Genomic DNA, 15003 nt, shown 5'->3' with positions numbered 1-15003 from the left:
CATGATTGACAACTATGTAGAAATGTGACTGGACAGAAAGGGTATGATTTATTAATAATACTAACAGATTGAGTGGGGAAACCCAGCAAGACCTGTCTGTTCAGATTCTTCTGGCCTCTCTGTGTGGCATTAATTTCTCCAGAATATGGGGCAGGACACTCAGGGACGAGGGTCTCTTTTTATTTTTGGAAACAGGGTCTTGCTCTGTTGCCCAGGCTGGAGTGCAGTGGCACAATCATAGATCACTGCAGCCTTCCTCTCCCAGGCTCAAGCAATTCTCCCATCTCAGCCTCATGAGTAGTTAGGAATACAGACAGGTGCCACCGCTGGCTAATGTTTTTATTTTTTTATTTTTATTTTTATTTTTTATTTTTTATTTTTGAGACGGAGTTTCGCTCTTTGTTACCCAGGCTGGAGTGCAATGGCGCGATCTCGGCTCACCACAACCTCCGCCTCCTGGGTTCAGGCAATTCTCCTGCCTCAGCCTCCTGAGTAGCTGGGATTACAGGCACGCGCCACCATGCCCAGCTAATTTTTTGTGTTAGTAGAGACGGGGTTTCACCATGTTGACCAGGATGGTCTCGATCTCTTGACCTCGTGATCCACCCGCCTCGGCCTCCCAAAGTGCTGGGATTACAGGCTTGAGCCACCGCGCCCGGCCTGTTTTTATTTTTTAATAGAGACAAGGCTTTGCTATGTTGCCCAGGCTGGTCTTGAACTCATGGCCTCAAGCAATCCTTCCACCTTGGCTTCCCAAACTGTTGGGATTACAGCATGAGCCACTGCACCCAGCCTGGAATGAGGGTTTTAACACCCATTGATCAGATTAGAGTTCTGCCTTGGGCAGGTGAAAGGAGGGCAGAAGAAAGTCAGAGAGAGAAATTCTGTTTTCTGAGGTCTAAAGTGCCCCAACATTGTAATAAGGGCTATGGAAGTTATAAGCCAAGAACCGTGGATAAAAACCGATATATGTATATCATAATATCACAGCATCAGACTCAGATTCAGTATTCCAAATTAAGTCCAGGTGTGACTGATGCAACTTCAGCACAGTTTCACAAGTTATATTTCTTCTTATGCTGAAGGCAAGTGAACTAAAGAGACACTATATAAAATGGTGAAACGAGAAGTAGGATAACCATAGTACACTCTCGTTCATAAAGGAGGAAAATGGGTGGTGCCTAGCAGCAATTCTGAAATCTAGCCAGCCATATGTGGCCAGTTCTTTAATTATGTCCCAGTTCTTCTCTCTGGGAATGATTTTTCTTGGCTTTGGGTTCTCTCATTTGAGTCATTATCTCTTTTCCATAAGCAATAAGCCCATGTTTGCCACTAGGTAGCTTTCTCAATGTGCTTCCTATATGTAGTTCAAGAATATTGACGTTCAAGAGTTCAGGGTCAGGTGTTGTGGCTCACACCTGTAATGCCAGCACTTTGGGAGACCAAGGTGGGAGAATCACTTAAGGCCAGGAGTTTGAGACCAGCCTGGGCAACATAGTAAGACCCTGTCCCTACAAAAAAAAATTTTGTTTTAATTAACCAATGATGATGATGCACACCTGTGGTCCCAGCTACTCATGAGGCTGCAATGGGAGGATCACTTGAGCCCGGGAGATGAAGGCTGCAATGAGCTATGATTATGCCACTGCACTCCAGCCTAGGCGACAAAGTGAGACCTTATCTCTATTTTATTTTTTATTTATTTATTTTTGGAGACAAGGTCTCACTCTGTCACCCAGGCTGGAGTTCAGTAGCATGATCTTGGCTTGCTGCAGCCTTGACCTCCCAGGCTCAAGCAATCCTCCCACTTCAGCCTCCCATGTAACTGGGACCACAGGCATTCACCACCATGCCCAACTAAATTATCTTTTTTTATTTATTTTTCACCATGTTGTCCAGGCTAATCTCCAACTCCTGAGCTCAAGCAATCTGCCCGCCTTGGCCTCCCAAAATACTGGAATTACAGGAGTGAGCCATCATGCCTGGGCAAGACTCTATCTCTAAATTAAAAAAAAAAAAATTAGGTCAAAGGCACTTGATGTTTTATATTGTCTCTCTCTTTTTATTCAATCTGGTATAATATCTTTTAAAACATTGCAGCTTTTATTTATCTATTTATAATCTCCCTGTTGCTTGGCTTGTTTGTTTGTTTGTTTTTGAGACAGGGTCTCCCTTTCACCCCAACTGGAATGCAGTGACACTGTCATGGCTCACTGCAACCTCAGCCTCCCAGGCTCAGGTGATCCTCCCACTTCAACCTCCCAAATAACTGGGACCACAGGCATGCACCATCACACCTAGCTAATTTTTGTAATTTTTTTTCTTTTGTAGAGATAAGGTTCTCCATGTTGCCCAGGGTGGTCATGCTACTCCTTGGCTCATGCAGTCTGCCCACCTCTCAAAGTGCTGGGATTACAGGTGTGAGCCACCTTGCCTATCCTAGTTTGACTTTCTTACAGTGTTGATGTTAGGGTCTGAGAGGGAGGATTCACATGACCTTGGAATGATCTCATTTCAAGACACCAAGGCGTTTTATTAACTGAGCCCTGTCATGTAGCATAATTTCTTCTGCATTCTGTTAGTTATAAGCGAACCAAAAAGGCTAGCACAGATTCAAGAAGAGAATTAGATCCCATCTCTCAACAATGTTGTCAAAGAATTTCCAATCATCTTTAATTTGCCAAACTAATCCCATACAGGACTTGGTCTAGTCTTCCTCTTTTTAATATTTGTACTTCCTTTCTCCAACAATGAGAAACCTTATCCCTGTGTTTATTAATATATTTCTCTGTTTTCCTCAGTCTTAGAATGCACTGAAAATAACTTCAGAATTGTTAAATTATACCACTCCAAAAAAACAAATTCAGTATTTATTTACAGCACTTTGTGTCTTCAATCTGAGAATATATAATTACAACGATGTATTAAAATGTTCCTTGGTTTGGGGTTTAAAAAGAAAATCTGCTTCAGTGTGGTTGTTACACATTTGAAACACAAATTCTACTGGCATTTCATTTTAGTTCCCCTCCTTCCATCACAGATATTTTTTGAGGTGACGGGAAAGAACTAGGTCTCTGTCACCCAGGCTGGTGTACAGTGGCACCATCACAGCTCACTGTGCAGCCTTGAACTCCCAGGCTCAAATGATCCCACCTCAGCCTCCCGATTAGCTGGGACTATAGGAATGGGCCACCATGCCTGGCTAATTTTTTGTTGTTGTAGAGACTTGATCTCACTATGTTGCCCAAGCTTGTCTCCAACTTCTGGTCTCAAGCAATCTTCTCACCTCAACCTCCCAAAGTGCTGGGATGATTACAGATGTGAGCCACCACACCCAGACCCCTATGGACTTTAAGTATGTAAAACATTATCCTGTTGGTTTTTTTTTTTTTAAATCTTTAAATTCAAATACTTTTACTAGGATAGATCTTCATTTTATTTTATTTCTGGAAGCTTACTTGGGTTACAGTTTTAAATGTTAGTTCTAATCCATTTGATTTTCCTTCTTTAACAATTCCTATTGAACTTATGTTGGATCTTCTTTGACATCTTTCATTTCAGTCTCTAGATCTTTTCACATCTTTTTTAATCTCTTATTTATTTATTTATTTATTTATTTTTAAGACAGAGTCTCACTCTGTTGCCTAGTCTGGAGTGCAGTGGCACAGTCTTGGCTCACTACAACCTCTGCCTCCTGGATTCAAGTGATTCTCATGCCTCAGCTTCCCAGGTAGCTAGGATTACAAGCACCTGCCACCACACCCAGCTAATTTTTGTATTTTTAGTAGAAACAAGATTTCACCATATTGGCCAGGCTGGTCTCGAACTCTTCCTGACCTCAAGTGATCCTCCTGCCTTGGCCTCCCAAAGTGTTGGGATTATAGGAGTGAGACTCCATGCCCAGCCTATCTCATTTTTATTCTCTTTATTGTTTTCCTGCTTTTTAAATTTTTTTCAATGGCCCTAATTAGGTTTTTTATTTAAATCTGTTTTTCTATGGACACCCAGTTATTTAGTTATAGTTTCTAGTTTTTATTTCTAATATGATTTTGCCTTTTTCTTTTATTCCTTTCCTGAGCTCAATCAACTTTTCTGTCATTTCTTCCAGTTTTTGTCCATGTCAGTTCTTAGTTTTTGAACTTCTTATTCAAGGAACATTTCCACTCTTCCTCATATCTCCAGATTTTTATTTGAGGATATTTAATTTTGTTTGCCATGTTGTGTTACAGTTCTTCTGCTTCATCGTTTGTTTTCAGGGAGGGAAATTATTGTGAGCTGAAGAGTTTGGGTTCTTGTTTTCTTTTTATATAGTAGTTTTGTATAGATGAGAACTGCCTGTGCCTCTGCATATCTTGGACAACACAGTCATTTGGAATGGTTTATGAGATCCCAGTTCAAGAGTGTTCTCTTCTGTCAGAGTAGCAAAGTATTTTTCTTTAATGAATGAGTTTGGGTGGGAGAGGAATGCAAGGAGGGTTTGTGTCTATTTTTTTTTTTTTTTAATTTCCTTTTGCCCTACAAGATTGTACATTTTGTCCTTTTTTCCTCTTCCCCTCCCTGCTGAGCTTTTAAAAGCCACCTCCCTTTTCACTCATTCTCTCCCCTAAAAGCATTGTCTTTCCAAGACTGCCTTCTGGAGTCCCATGTGACTTTTAAGTATCTTCCTATAAAGAATGTTTTAATCAACCAACATTCTTTTGCCAGTATTTTTATATTTGGGTAGGTTTTTTCTCTCTGGAGGTGATTTTATTTCATTTTAGACCCTCTATTTCCCTCTTCTTTTGTTCATGAGGTTTTTTTTTTTTTTCTCAACCCCATCTGGATCTCTGCAAATGTTTGGGTGGGAGCTCAAGAAACTGGTTTTGGCTGAGTGCAGTGACTCAGCACATTTGTAATCCCAGCACGTTGGGAGGCCAACACAGGAGGATCCTTTGAGCCCAAGAGTTTGAGAACAGCCTAGACAACATAGGGAGACCCTGTCTCTACAAAAAACACTTTTTACATTTTTTAATTAAAAAAAAAATTTATTCTTCCAGAAATTGGTGGGCTTTTTTAAACAACAACTAACTTGAGGTTGATATATTCTCTGTATTACAGTAATACTGACACATGGGTTTTGTGTAGTTTACTTACTATTCTCGTTGATCTATATAGCTTTTAGAGGATATGTTAGGAGACTTTTTTCTTTTACATGATCACCATTACCTCAATTACTAGAAAGTTTACCTAATTACATTTATTCTCTTTTATATGATGCTGTACAATACAATGCTTTGTCAAATTGGCAGAGTGTTTTTATTTTTCTCACTTTCACTCTTTCACATAATTTTTCCTCCTGTGATTTTGTTAAACTTTTTATAATAAAAATTTTATAACATAAGTAGTACCAATACTTCACCCTTATGTACACAAAGCCCAGATGAAACAAATGCCAGTATTTTAGTTCTGATTTTTAGAAGAAAGATAAAAAATTTATTATTCAGCAAATATTCATCAACATGTTTTATATGCCATGTTTGGAAATACTTTTTTTGCTCATTATATTGCTTTTGAAATTAACAGTTTTAAGTTTAGGAACTTGAATAAAACTTTTATTTGAAATACTGGTAGGTTTTTAAAAGCGTACTAAATTTTGAGGAATAATAAAGTGCATATATATAAAGGATAACATTTTCAGTAGCTAATTAAATTTTTGCAAAATTGTCTTAGATTTTATAGATTAAGAGCTAATTTTTAAGTGGCTGAGTCTTCAATAAAACAAATCTTTGGGAGAATTAAAACTCCTTTATTTTTGGTATACTAAAAGGCAGTGATCAGCTAAAATGGTTTTAACTAAATACCTCATCTTCATTGACTATAATCATTTATTCTTAAGTGGCCATCTTTCAATCTCATTATAGTTTTAATGTCTAGATTTCTGATGTGTAAGGATTCAGGTGTTCAATAGACGGTAAAATTGTTGGCAATTCTCTAGCAATGCATATTTTGGCCTCATGTCTTAATTTTTTGATGTAGATGCTGTTGAATGAAAAAGCAGAGGCGCTGCAAGAAGAGGTAGAAGAGCTGCTAAGATTGCCATCGGATTTCCCTGGTGCAGTGGCTTCTTCCACTGACAAAGCATGAAGCTGTCGAGTGAGCATTTTCACATATGAGTTATTTATTGTATATGTGTTTATTAAAGATTCCTTATACTTTATCAATGAAAAAAATACATTTTAATGATACATTAAGAACTATGAATAGTGTTTGAATCTACCTCTTCCCACTAACACTTCATTCTTTGGAATACTTACACATTATTTCTCTGCTACACGGTCTGTAGCATCCACCACAAAATGAAATTCAACTTCATCAACATTATGCTCAACCTGCCTTTGTACCCAGATCTTTCATTATTCTCTCACCCATTTCTTTCATCAAATTGGACTATTTGAAATGCCCAGAATTTTCCTTAGGATTTCCAAACTCTCCATTTCCTAACTGCTTTATGTTATTTCCAGTGCATGAAAATTATCTTTAAAATGTACTAACACTTCAAGGGTTAACTAGAAAATGCTGAAATACTGTCTCCTCTATGAAATTATTCCAGGTTCATCCTCACCCCTCCCCCATACCTGGGTGCCCTCTCCCTCCTATAAGCATCATAGGCCCCGCATTTATGCCCAGGCCTTTTTTTGCTGCCACTACTTTATAATCTGGATGTCCAAGTCCTCTCTGTGTGTATGCGACCAGCACCCACACACTTCGCTGCACAAAGTAGGAGTCTCAGTGAAGAATTAACAATTGAAGATTTTCTTTAAACACAACTTAAATACTGCCTCTCCTTTTCTACAATCATAGCTTAAATGTAGATGACACTAGTGCAAGAAAGAAAGTGTAACTAGCAATGTTTATGAGTCTGGAACTTGTTTGATTAACATTCTACCCACCTGTCTAAGAAACATCCTTTGGAAACTTTGCAAATAGATCCATAGTCTAAGTTATTTATGCCTTAACATTTTAGACCATTATAATCTAATAGTGATTTACTTAGGGAACTAGGTAAATACATAGAAAGTATCTTTGTGCCAGGAACTCTTGTAAGTGCTTTATATGAATTAACTAATTTAATTCTTACACAGTAGTACTTGTAAGGCAGGTACTATTATGATCCTTATTTTACAGATGAAAAAATTGAGACACAGAGAAACTAAAGTAACTTTCCCAAGGTCATGAACTAGTTAGTCACAGAGCAGGGACTCAGACCCACTCAGCCCCAGTGTAACATCCACACACTTAATTATTATACGATAATGTCTTGGTAAATTTGTCCATTTTATTCCTTCTTAAGTGTTCCTTACACCTGTCCTTGATTTTATCTTTAGCATTGCATTCTATTATCCTTGCCCCACTCGCATCCCTACATTTCCTTACCCAAATCAAAGTGTGGCATCCTAATGTCCTAGTAGAATTCTGGGCTTCACCGCACATGTTCCATTTGCTGTAGCTAGAAAGATTGTAAAACAGCAGCTGGCTAACCTGCTAGCTATTTGGACCAGCCTCTGAGTTGCAGCATTCACAATGGGCTGTAGTTCAGCCTAAAGGTTTTTGGTTCTTTTGTTTTTGGTTTTTGTTTTGTTTTGTTTTGTTTTTGAGATGGAGTCTCACTCTGTTGCAAGGCTGGAGTGCAGTGCGGGATCTCAGCTCACTGCAACCTCCGCCTCCAGGGTTCAAGCAATTCTTCTGCTTCAGCCTCCTGAGTAGCTGGGACTACAGGTGCATGCGCCACCACGCCCAGCTAATTTTTGTATTTTTAGTAGAAACGGGTTTTCACCATGTTGACCAGGATGCTCTCAATCTCTTGACCTCATGATCTGCCCGCCTCAGCCTCCCAAAGTTCTGGGATTACATGCGTCAGCCACCGCACCTGGCCGGTTTTTTTAAGTCTAGAAACCCCAAGTTTACTAGTTTGCCCAAGTAAGTAAAGCTCTATTTTTTTTTTTTTTTTTTTTGAGATAGGGTCTTGCTCTGTTGCCTAGTTCGAGGCTCACTCCCATGCCCAAGTGATTCTCCCACCTCAGCCTCCCAAGTAGCTGGGGACTACAGGTGTGTGTCACCATGCTTGTCTAATTTTGACAGAGAAGGAATTTTGCCACGTTGCCCAGGCCGGTCTCGAACTCCTGGGCTCAAGTGATCCGCCCATCTTGGCCTCCCAAAGTGCCAGGATTACAGATGTGAGCCACTGTGCCAGGCCAAAGTTCTGATTCTTGTTAACCAATTTGTAATCCAAGATCAATTTATTAAGATTAGAGGTGAGGGAGAAGGGTACCTTTACAATAACTTGAATACCAGTATCTGCAGTTCAGGACAATCTTCACACACACCACACACACACACACACACACACACACACACACTATCTTAGTGTTTCTGCATGTCAATATCAATGAAAGATTGTATCAAGTGTAATGGTGGGTGATTAGCCCTAAAAGATACTAAAATGTAAAGAAACTGTAACAGTTTAGTTCTAGAGAAGTAGATAAGTAGAAAGAAACAAAGTGGGGAATAGAACTAAACACATTTAAGAATTTAATGTAATAGGCTGGGCAAGGTGGCTGATGCCTGTAATCCCAGCACTTTGGGAGGCCAAGGTAGGCAGATTGCCTGAGTTCAAGACCAGCCTGGGCAATGTGGCAAAACCCCATCTCTACTAAAAATACAAAAAATTAGTCTGGCATGGTGGCACATGCCTGTAGTCCCAGCTACTCGTGAGACTGAGGCATGAGAATCACTTGAACCCAGGAGGCTGAGGAGATGGTGAGCTGAGATCATGCCACTGCACACCAGCCTGGGTGACTTCGTCTCAAAAAAAAAAAAGAATGTAATAAACATGGTTTTTCAGTTTTGAGTAATAGAAATGCAAGCATATGTAGCTTAAGCAAAAAGGGACATTTAGTGGCCACACTCTCAAACAGTAGGCAGCAATAGAATTGGCCTTAGGGTAGCTAGAACCAGAGATGCCAACACCATCCATACCACCTCCTCTTTGTCGGGCAGCTCCAGACTTGCTTCTTTACAGCGTCAAGATCAAAGCAAAAAGAGCTCTCTGCTGCCAACTCTAGTTCGAAAAATCCCTAGGAAGAGTTCTCATTAGCTCATTGTGGGTCTATTCCCCACCCCTGTGAGCAGGATATAGGGCTTAGGTTTTTCAGAAGACAGAAAAGTAGGGGTAAGCAGAGAAAACAGCTAATACAGGTGACACTTCAAGTCACAGTGGAAAAGATGAATAACTCAGTGAATGGAATGGAGACAAATGGCTACCTTGCCATTTAGAAAAATATTAAGCTTAGCCTGGGCAACATGGCAAGACCCCGTCTCCACAAAAAATTTAAAAATTAGCTATGCTTGATGGCACATGCTTGTCATCCCAGCTCCTCGGGAGGCTGAGGTTGGGAGCCCAGAATTTTGAGGCTAGAGTGAACCGAAATAACGCCACTGCACTCCAGCCTGGGCAATAGAGCAAGACTCTCTCTCTTTCTTTCTCTCTCTCTCTCTCTCTCTCTCTATATATATATATATATATATATAGCATATAAATTTAGCAAATATATGTAGCACTCTCTATATATTTTTTATATTATAAATATAAATAATAAATATGAGAGAGAGAGAGCTGATTTCTACCCATTTCTTTAAACCAAATTAAACTTCAGGCAAATCAAAGATTCAAATGTGGAATTTTTGAAGGTGTCATCTGACTATGCTGAAGCATCAAAGAATGTATCTACAATTCCTTCTTATAAGGCTTCAAAACAGTAGAATGTCAGCAATTCCAGTGTGGTGTCAGGTTATATATATATATTTTCTTTTTTGATTCTTTTCAAGCTATGAGCCAGCTGGCCCATTTCTAAGATGCTTAACTTCAAGATCTTTCTCATGTCCAAGCCTCTTCTGTTTTGCATTATAAATCTAAACAACTACACCAAAGAGACTTTTCTGTTGGAGCACACCCACGTTTGGGTCAAGTATGAGCCTTTTCAAACCTAACCACTCTCTCAGCACATCTCCACACTGGTATTTTCTCAGGAAGGACTAAGGTGAGACCCTCGCTGACTTTATGCTTTCATTTGTGACAGCCTTTCCACACCAGCATCACTGTAGCTTTTGAACTTCATCTCATTATGAGAAGAAGTAACATCAAAAATATATAAGCATTGTTATATGTGGTTTTATTTAATAATTTCTAGTAATTTATAATCATGTTGACAAGTGCACATTTTTTTTCTTTTCTTTTTTTTTGAGATGGAGTCTCACTCTGTCGCCCAAGCTAGGGTACAGTGGTACAATCTTGGCTCACTGCAACCTCTGTCTCCCAGATTCCAGTGATTCTCCTGCCTCAGCCTTCCCAGTTGCTGGGACTATAGGCATGTGCCACCACACCTGGCTAATTTTTGTATTTTTAGTAGAGACAGGGTTTTACCATGTTGTCCAGGCTGGTCTCGAGCCCTTGACCTCAGGTGATTCGCCTGCCTCAGCCTCCCAACATGCTGGGATTACAGGCATGAGCCACTGCGCCTGGCCAAAAGTGTATATTTTCTTTTGTTACACTCAATGACAATAATAAGGGTGACAATAAACTACCATTTATTGAAGGTTTGCCAAGTGCCGACACTATACCCAACACTTTCATGCTTTGTCTAGGTTCCTTGCAGCTGTTTTCTACCTCACATTACCAGTGTGGAAAGTGAGGCTTGCCAGGATCACCCCATCATCACGTCACAGAGCCTAGACTCATCCTTGATCACACTGATAATTCTGTTTTTGATTGTGTTCATTTGCAGCATAAGCTACTCTGCGTGTGTTTGGAAAGGGGCGGATCAAGATAGCAGACTGAGCATATGTGTTTGCCCTTCCTCTTGCCTAAAATCACATGAAATTATTTAAAATAGAGATTTGCACCAGGCACAGTGGCTCACATCTATAATCCCAGTACTCTGGGAGGTTAAGGTGGATGGATCACTTGAGGTCAGGAGTTTGAGACCAGCCTGGCCAACATGGTAAAACCTTTTCTCTACTAAACATACAAAAATTAGCTGGGCATGGTAGTGGATGCCTGTAGTCCCAGCCACTCAGGTGGCTGACACAGGCGAATCACTTGAACCCGGGTGGCAGAGATTTCAGTGAGCCAAGATCATGCCGTCGTACTCCAGCCTGGGCGACAGAAACTCCATCTCAACATAAAAAATAAATAAAATAGAGATTTGAAAATAGCCCAAGTATATAATAGTGCAGAAGAACAGTGAAGACTGGCAACAGATCGGGTTACGATCATTAAAAAGCCAAATGGAGCGTCCTAGGCCGGCAGGCTTTTCCTATCCCGCATAGATATGGAACAGCACACACTAGTGGCATTTTCTACAAAGCTTAAACAGTGTCCCACAGGACCCAGCAAGGAGTGAAAGGAGATAACCTCCACATGCCCAAAGAAAAGCTACTGGCTTGAACCCTCAGCATGTTACCACCATCTGGTAACAGAAAAAGCAGAAAACAAGGATTCTCAGGTACTAAGTTGCTCAGAGAACCAAGAATACCAAATGATTATGAGTAAAGTCAATACCATAAAACAGCAATTCAGTGAACAGAAGAATTACAATCTAAGGAGGCAATTAATAAGCAACAGATCAAGACTCTAGAAAAATCATAATATTTTAGGGTGGATGCTAGATAAAGAAGATTAAATTAACATATCAGAAATTAATATTTTGATCAAAATGAAAAACTCAGTAGCTGGCTGGGCACAGTGGCTCATGCCTGTAATCCCAACACTTTGGTAGGTGGAGGCAGGCAGATTGCTTGAGTCCAGGAGTTCGAGACCAGCCTGGCCAATGTGGTGAAACCCCATCTCTACTAAAAATACAAAAAAATTAGCCAGGCATGATGGTGCATGCCTATAATCCTAGCTACTCGGGTGCTGAGGCAGGAGAATAGCTTGAACCCAGGAAGTGGAGCTTGCGGTGAGCCCTGACTGCACCACTCCACTCCAGCCTGGGTGACAAGAGCGAGACTCTGTATCAAAAAAAAAAAAAAAAAGCTGGATTAGATAGCAGGAGTAGTAGACCTGGAGAGCCAATTGGTGATTTCCAAATTTGAGTTGAAGAATCTTTCTGAGCGACGTAACCATAGAACAAAAAATTTGCCAACTATGAAAGAAAAAAAAAGTCATGGAGGAAAGATTCAGACATCTGAATGTCTAGAAAGCATACCCAAGGGAGAGAACAGATAAATACAAAACAAATTTCCCTGGAGCTAATGAAAAACAGATTGAAAGGGCCCCACCAGGTCCAGACCAATACCTAGACACATGGCAATGAAAAATCAGAACACTCAGGATAAAGCATCTAGAGAGAAAAAATAAGAACAGATTAGAGACCAAAGGAATGAGAATTCTATTAATACCTATTTATTGCTATGCTAAAAGATAATAAAGCCATATCTTTAGAAGTATAGAGAAAAGGCCCTAGCACTCTATGCCCATCCTAGTATAGAGAAAAAATAAACATCTGAGATACGCACGCAATTACAGAATCAGAAATTCTAAGACTTCAGGCTTTTTGTGAGAGAGAATTAAACTAATTTATTTAAGCCATTAAAATTTTGGGGTGGGGGGCGCAACAGTTTTTCCTTTATCGTAACCTATTAGAATCCTGTGGCTTATTCTTCATTGACTATAGATGTCAACACAATGAGAGCTATTTTAGCACAATTCAGAAAGATCAGATTCAAAGGTAAATATATAATTTATGACTTCACCTTTCACACCTAACCTGGAATAGGAATATGTCCATTTCTTAGAAAGGCTCTCATGTTACCTTTGTATCTGTGAGACAATCTTCACTCTCTAAATACAATGGAAAATGTCCAGGTTGAAGCAAGGTCAAGAGATACACTATTATTTCTCTTCTATTTTTAAAACGTATGTTGGTGTGAAGATCACAAGAAATGCAATATTGACAAGCAACAATGATTTTTAAGGTTCCTCTTGTGAAAATGTAGGATCTATCAGGATATTATGTGATGAATTCACTCAAATGTTCCTGAAAGACATTAATATATATGAGAAAAGACAGTGGGTTGAAACCGTATTGCACCAGCCTAAATAAAATGACTGGATAGTTTTCTGAGAGCCATACCCTCCAGACAGCTGGAATAATCACACCAAAATATTGGGCAATTGTTTTCTGCCATTGACTGCACAACAACAAGGGACTCTGCTGTGCATAGTAGGGCGGTGTGATCTGCCTTCCCCACTGAGTTGGTGGTTTTGAGCTCTCTGTTTCCCTTATGATTGTGTTTAGAATGTTCTGAAGCAAACTTGGAGGAGAAAACTGCGTTTGATGAGTTAGTGGGCTTCACTTCCTTCATTTTTCATTGTTAAAATAGTCTTTTGATCCTTGTCTTCAGAAGAAGCTATGGAAGTGGTATGTGGCCACTGGAAGTACTTCTTGAAGATGTGATCAATGTCTTTCAAGAGAAATACAAGTATGGAATATATAAAAATTTTGCCATTTCGAATAGATATTACTCTGGAGGAAATAACTGGATTTTTGCTTTAACTGAACCACATGTATTAGATGATCAAACTCCCCACCAAAATGAGGTATCTGCACATCAATGGCAGCAGAAGTTTTTGTCTAAGATCTGTGATGGAACAAACAAGTGACCTAGCAGTACAAGTTAATACACTGGTAGACTCTGGTGTTTAAAATTCAGTATGTTGCCTGGGCACAGTGGCTCATGCCTGTAATCCCAACACTTTAGAAGGCCAAGGCTGGAGGATCGCTTGAGGCCAGGAGTTCAAGATCAGCCTGGGCAACATAGGGGGACCCACTTCTCTACAAAATATAAGAAAATTAGCTGGGTGTGCTGGTGCACACCTGTAGTCCCTGCTACTCAGGAGGCTGAGGCAGGAGGATTGCTTGAGCCCACGAGCTCAATATTGCAGTGGGCTGTGATTGCACCACTGAACTCCAGCCTGGACAACAAAGTGAGACCCTATCTCCAGAAATAAAATCTGTACATTTTGCATTTGAGTGTGTTTTGTTTCTTCTAAATATTTTAAATAACCTGTTTTTGCTGTTTTAGAATTTTAACTCAAATCTGTGAGATACATGGTATGGTAGGCAGTAGAATGGCCAACCATAGAAGTTCAACCCCTAATTCCTGGAATGTATAAACATGTTTTGTTACAGGGCAGGAGGGAATTAGAATTGTGGATCAATTCAGTTTGCTAGTCAACTGAACTTGAGATGACGAGATTGACTTGAATCATGTAGATGGGCCCAGTGTAATCATGAAGGTCCTTATAAGGAGACAGGCGAGTTAGTCAGAGTGATCTGATCTGAGGAAGATGCAACCAGCCATTGCTAGCTTTGAAGATGGAAGGGGCCTCAAACCAAGGAATGCAGGCAACCTCCAGCAGCTGGAAAAGGCAAGGAAGTGGATGATTTTCTAGAGTTTTCAAGAAGGAACATAGCCCTCCTGAGCCCTGTTGTTAGCCTAGGAAGTCCTTTTTCAGACTTCTGACCTCCAGAACTGTAAAGTAATACATCCGTGCTATTATAAGCCACTACATTTGTGGAAATTTGTTACAGCAGTAATAGAAAACCAATACACCTGAAAATAATTCCTCAGCATCCTGGGGGTCTGTGGAACACAACTGGAAAACCACCATTCTGGAAAGTTCCTTCTGGATCTGAGCACATGAGCAACCTAAGTTAAATACCCATGACAAGATTATTTTATATCCCTGAAAACTATATAGAAGTTAACTGTGATGGATACCTAACATTTTTATTGATTGCACTTTTCTCCAGTGAAAAGATTTTATTTATAGTGTTAGTATTAATGTATTTATTTAAAGTTTTATAACAGTTTAAGTAAAATGTAAAAGTCCTATCCTTAGTTGATTAAAACAGAACAACAAAGATCCAATTACTGCAGGTAACTGGAATTTTGAATCACTAA

General features: G+C 39.8%; 1 protein-coding gene across 8 annotated transcripts in view; it reads left to right on the top strand.

Annotated features, from left to right (window-relative positions):
* The window catches only part of HELQ (helicase, POLQ like), a 61426-nt gene extending 48065 nt beyond the window's left edge, over positions 1 to 13361 (top strand). For 6 of the 8 annotated variants that reach the window (XM_021669611.2, XM_021669609.2, XM_021669610.2 and 3 more), the window contains one exon: positions 6016 to 6233. In XM_021669611.2, coding sequence (XP_021525286.2) covers positions 6016 to 6123 — 108 coding nt within the window. In that variant the 3' untranslated portion in view covers positions 6124 to 6233. Of the gene's footprint in view, positions 1 to 6015; positions 6234 to 9864; positions 10789 to 13334 lie in introns of those variants that run through there. The other 2 variants (XM_021669608.2, XM_021669607.2) reach the window with 2 other exon arrangements.
* The last annotated feature ends 1642 nt before the right edge of the window (positions 13362 to 15003 follow it).

This window comes from Aotus nancymaae, unplaced genomic scaffold, assembly GCF_030222135.1.
Source record: "Aotus nancymaae isolate 86718 unplaced genomic scaffold, 86718_ANA_hifiasm-v0.15.2.pri h1tg000006l, whole genome shotgun sequence".
Taxonomy (NCBI): domain Eukaryota; kingdom Metazoa; phylum Chordata; class Mammalia; order Primates; family Aotidae; genus Aotus; species Aotus nancymaae.
The sequence above is the reverse complement of the archived record's forward strand: the minus strand, read 5'-3'. Positions and strand labels throughout refer to the sequence as shown.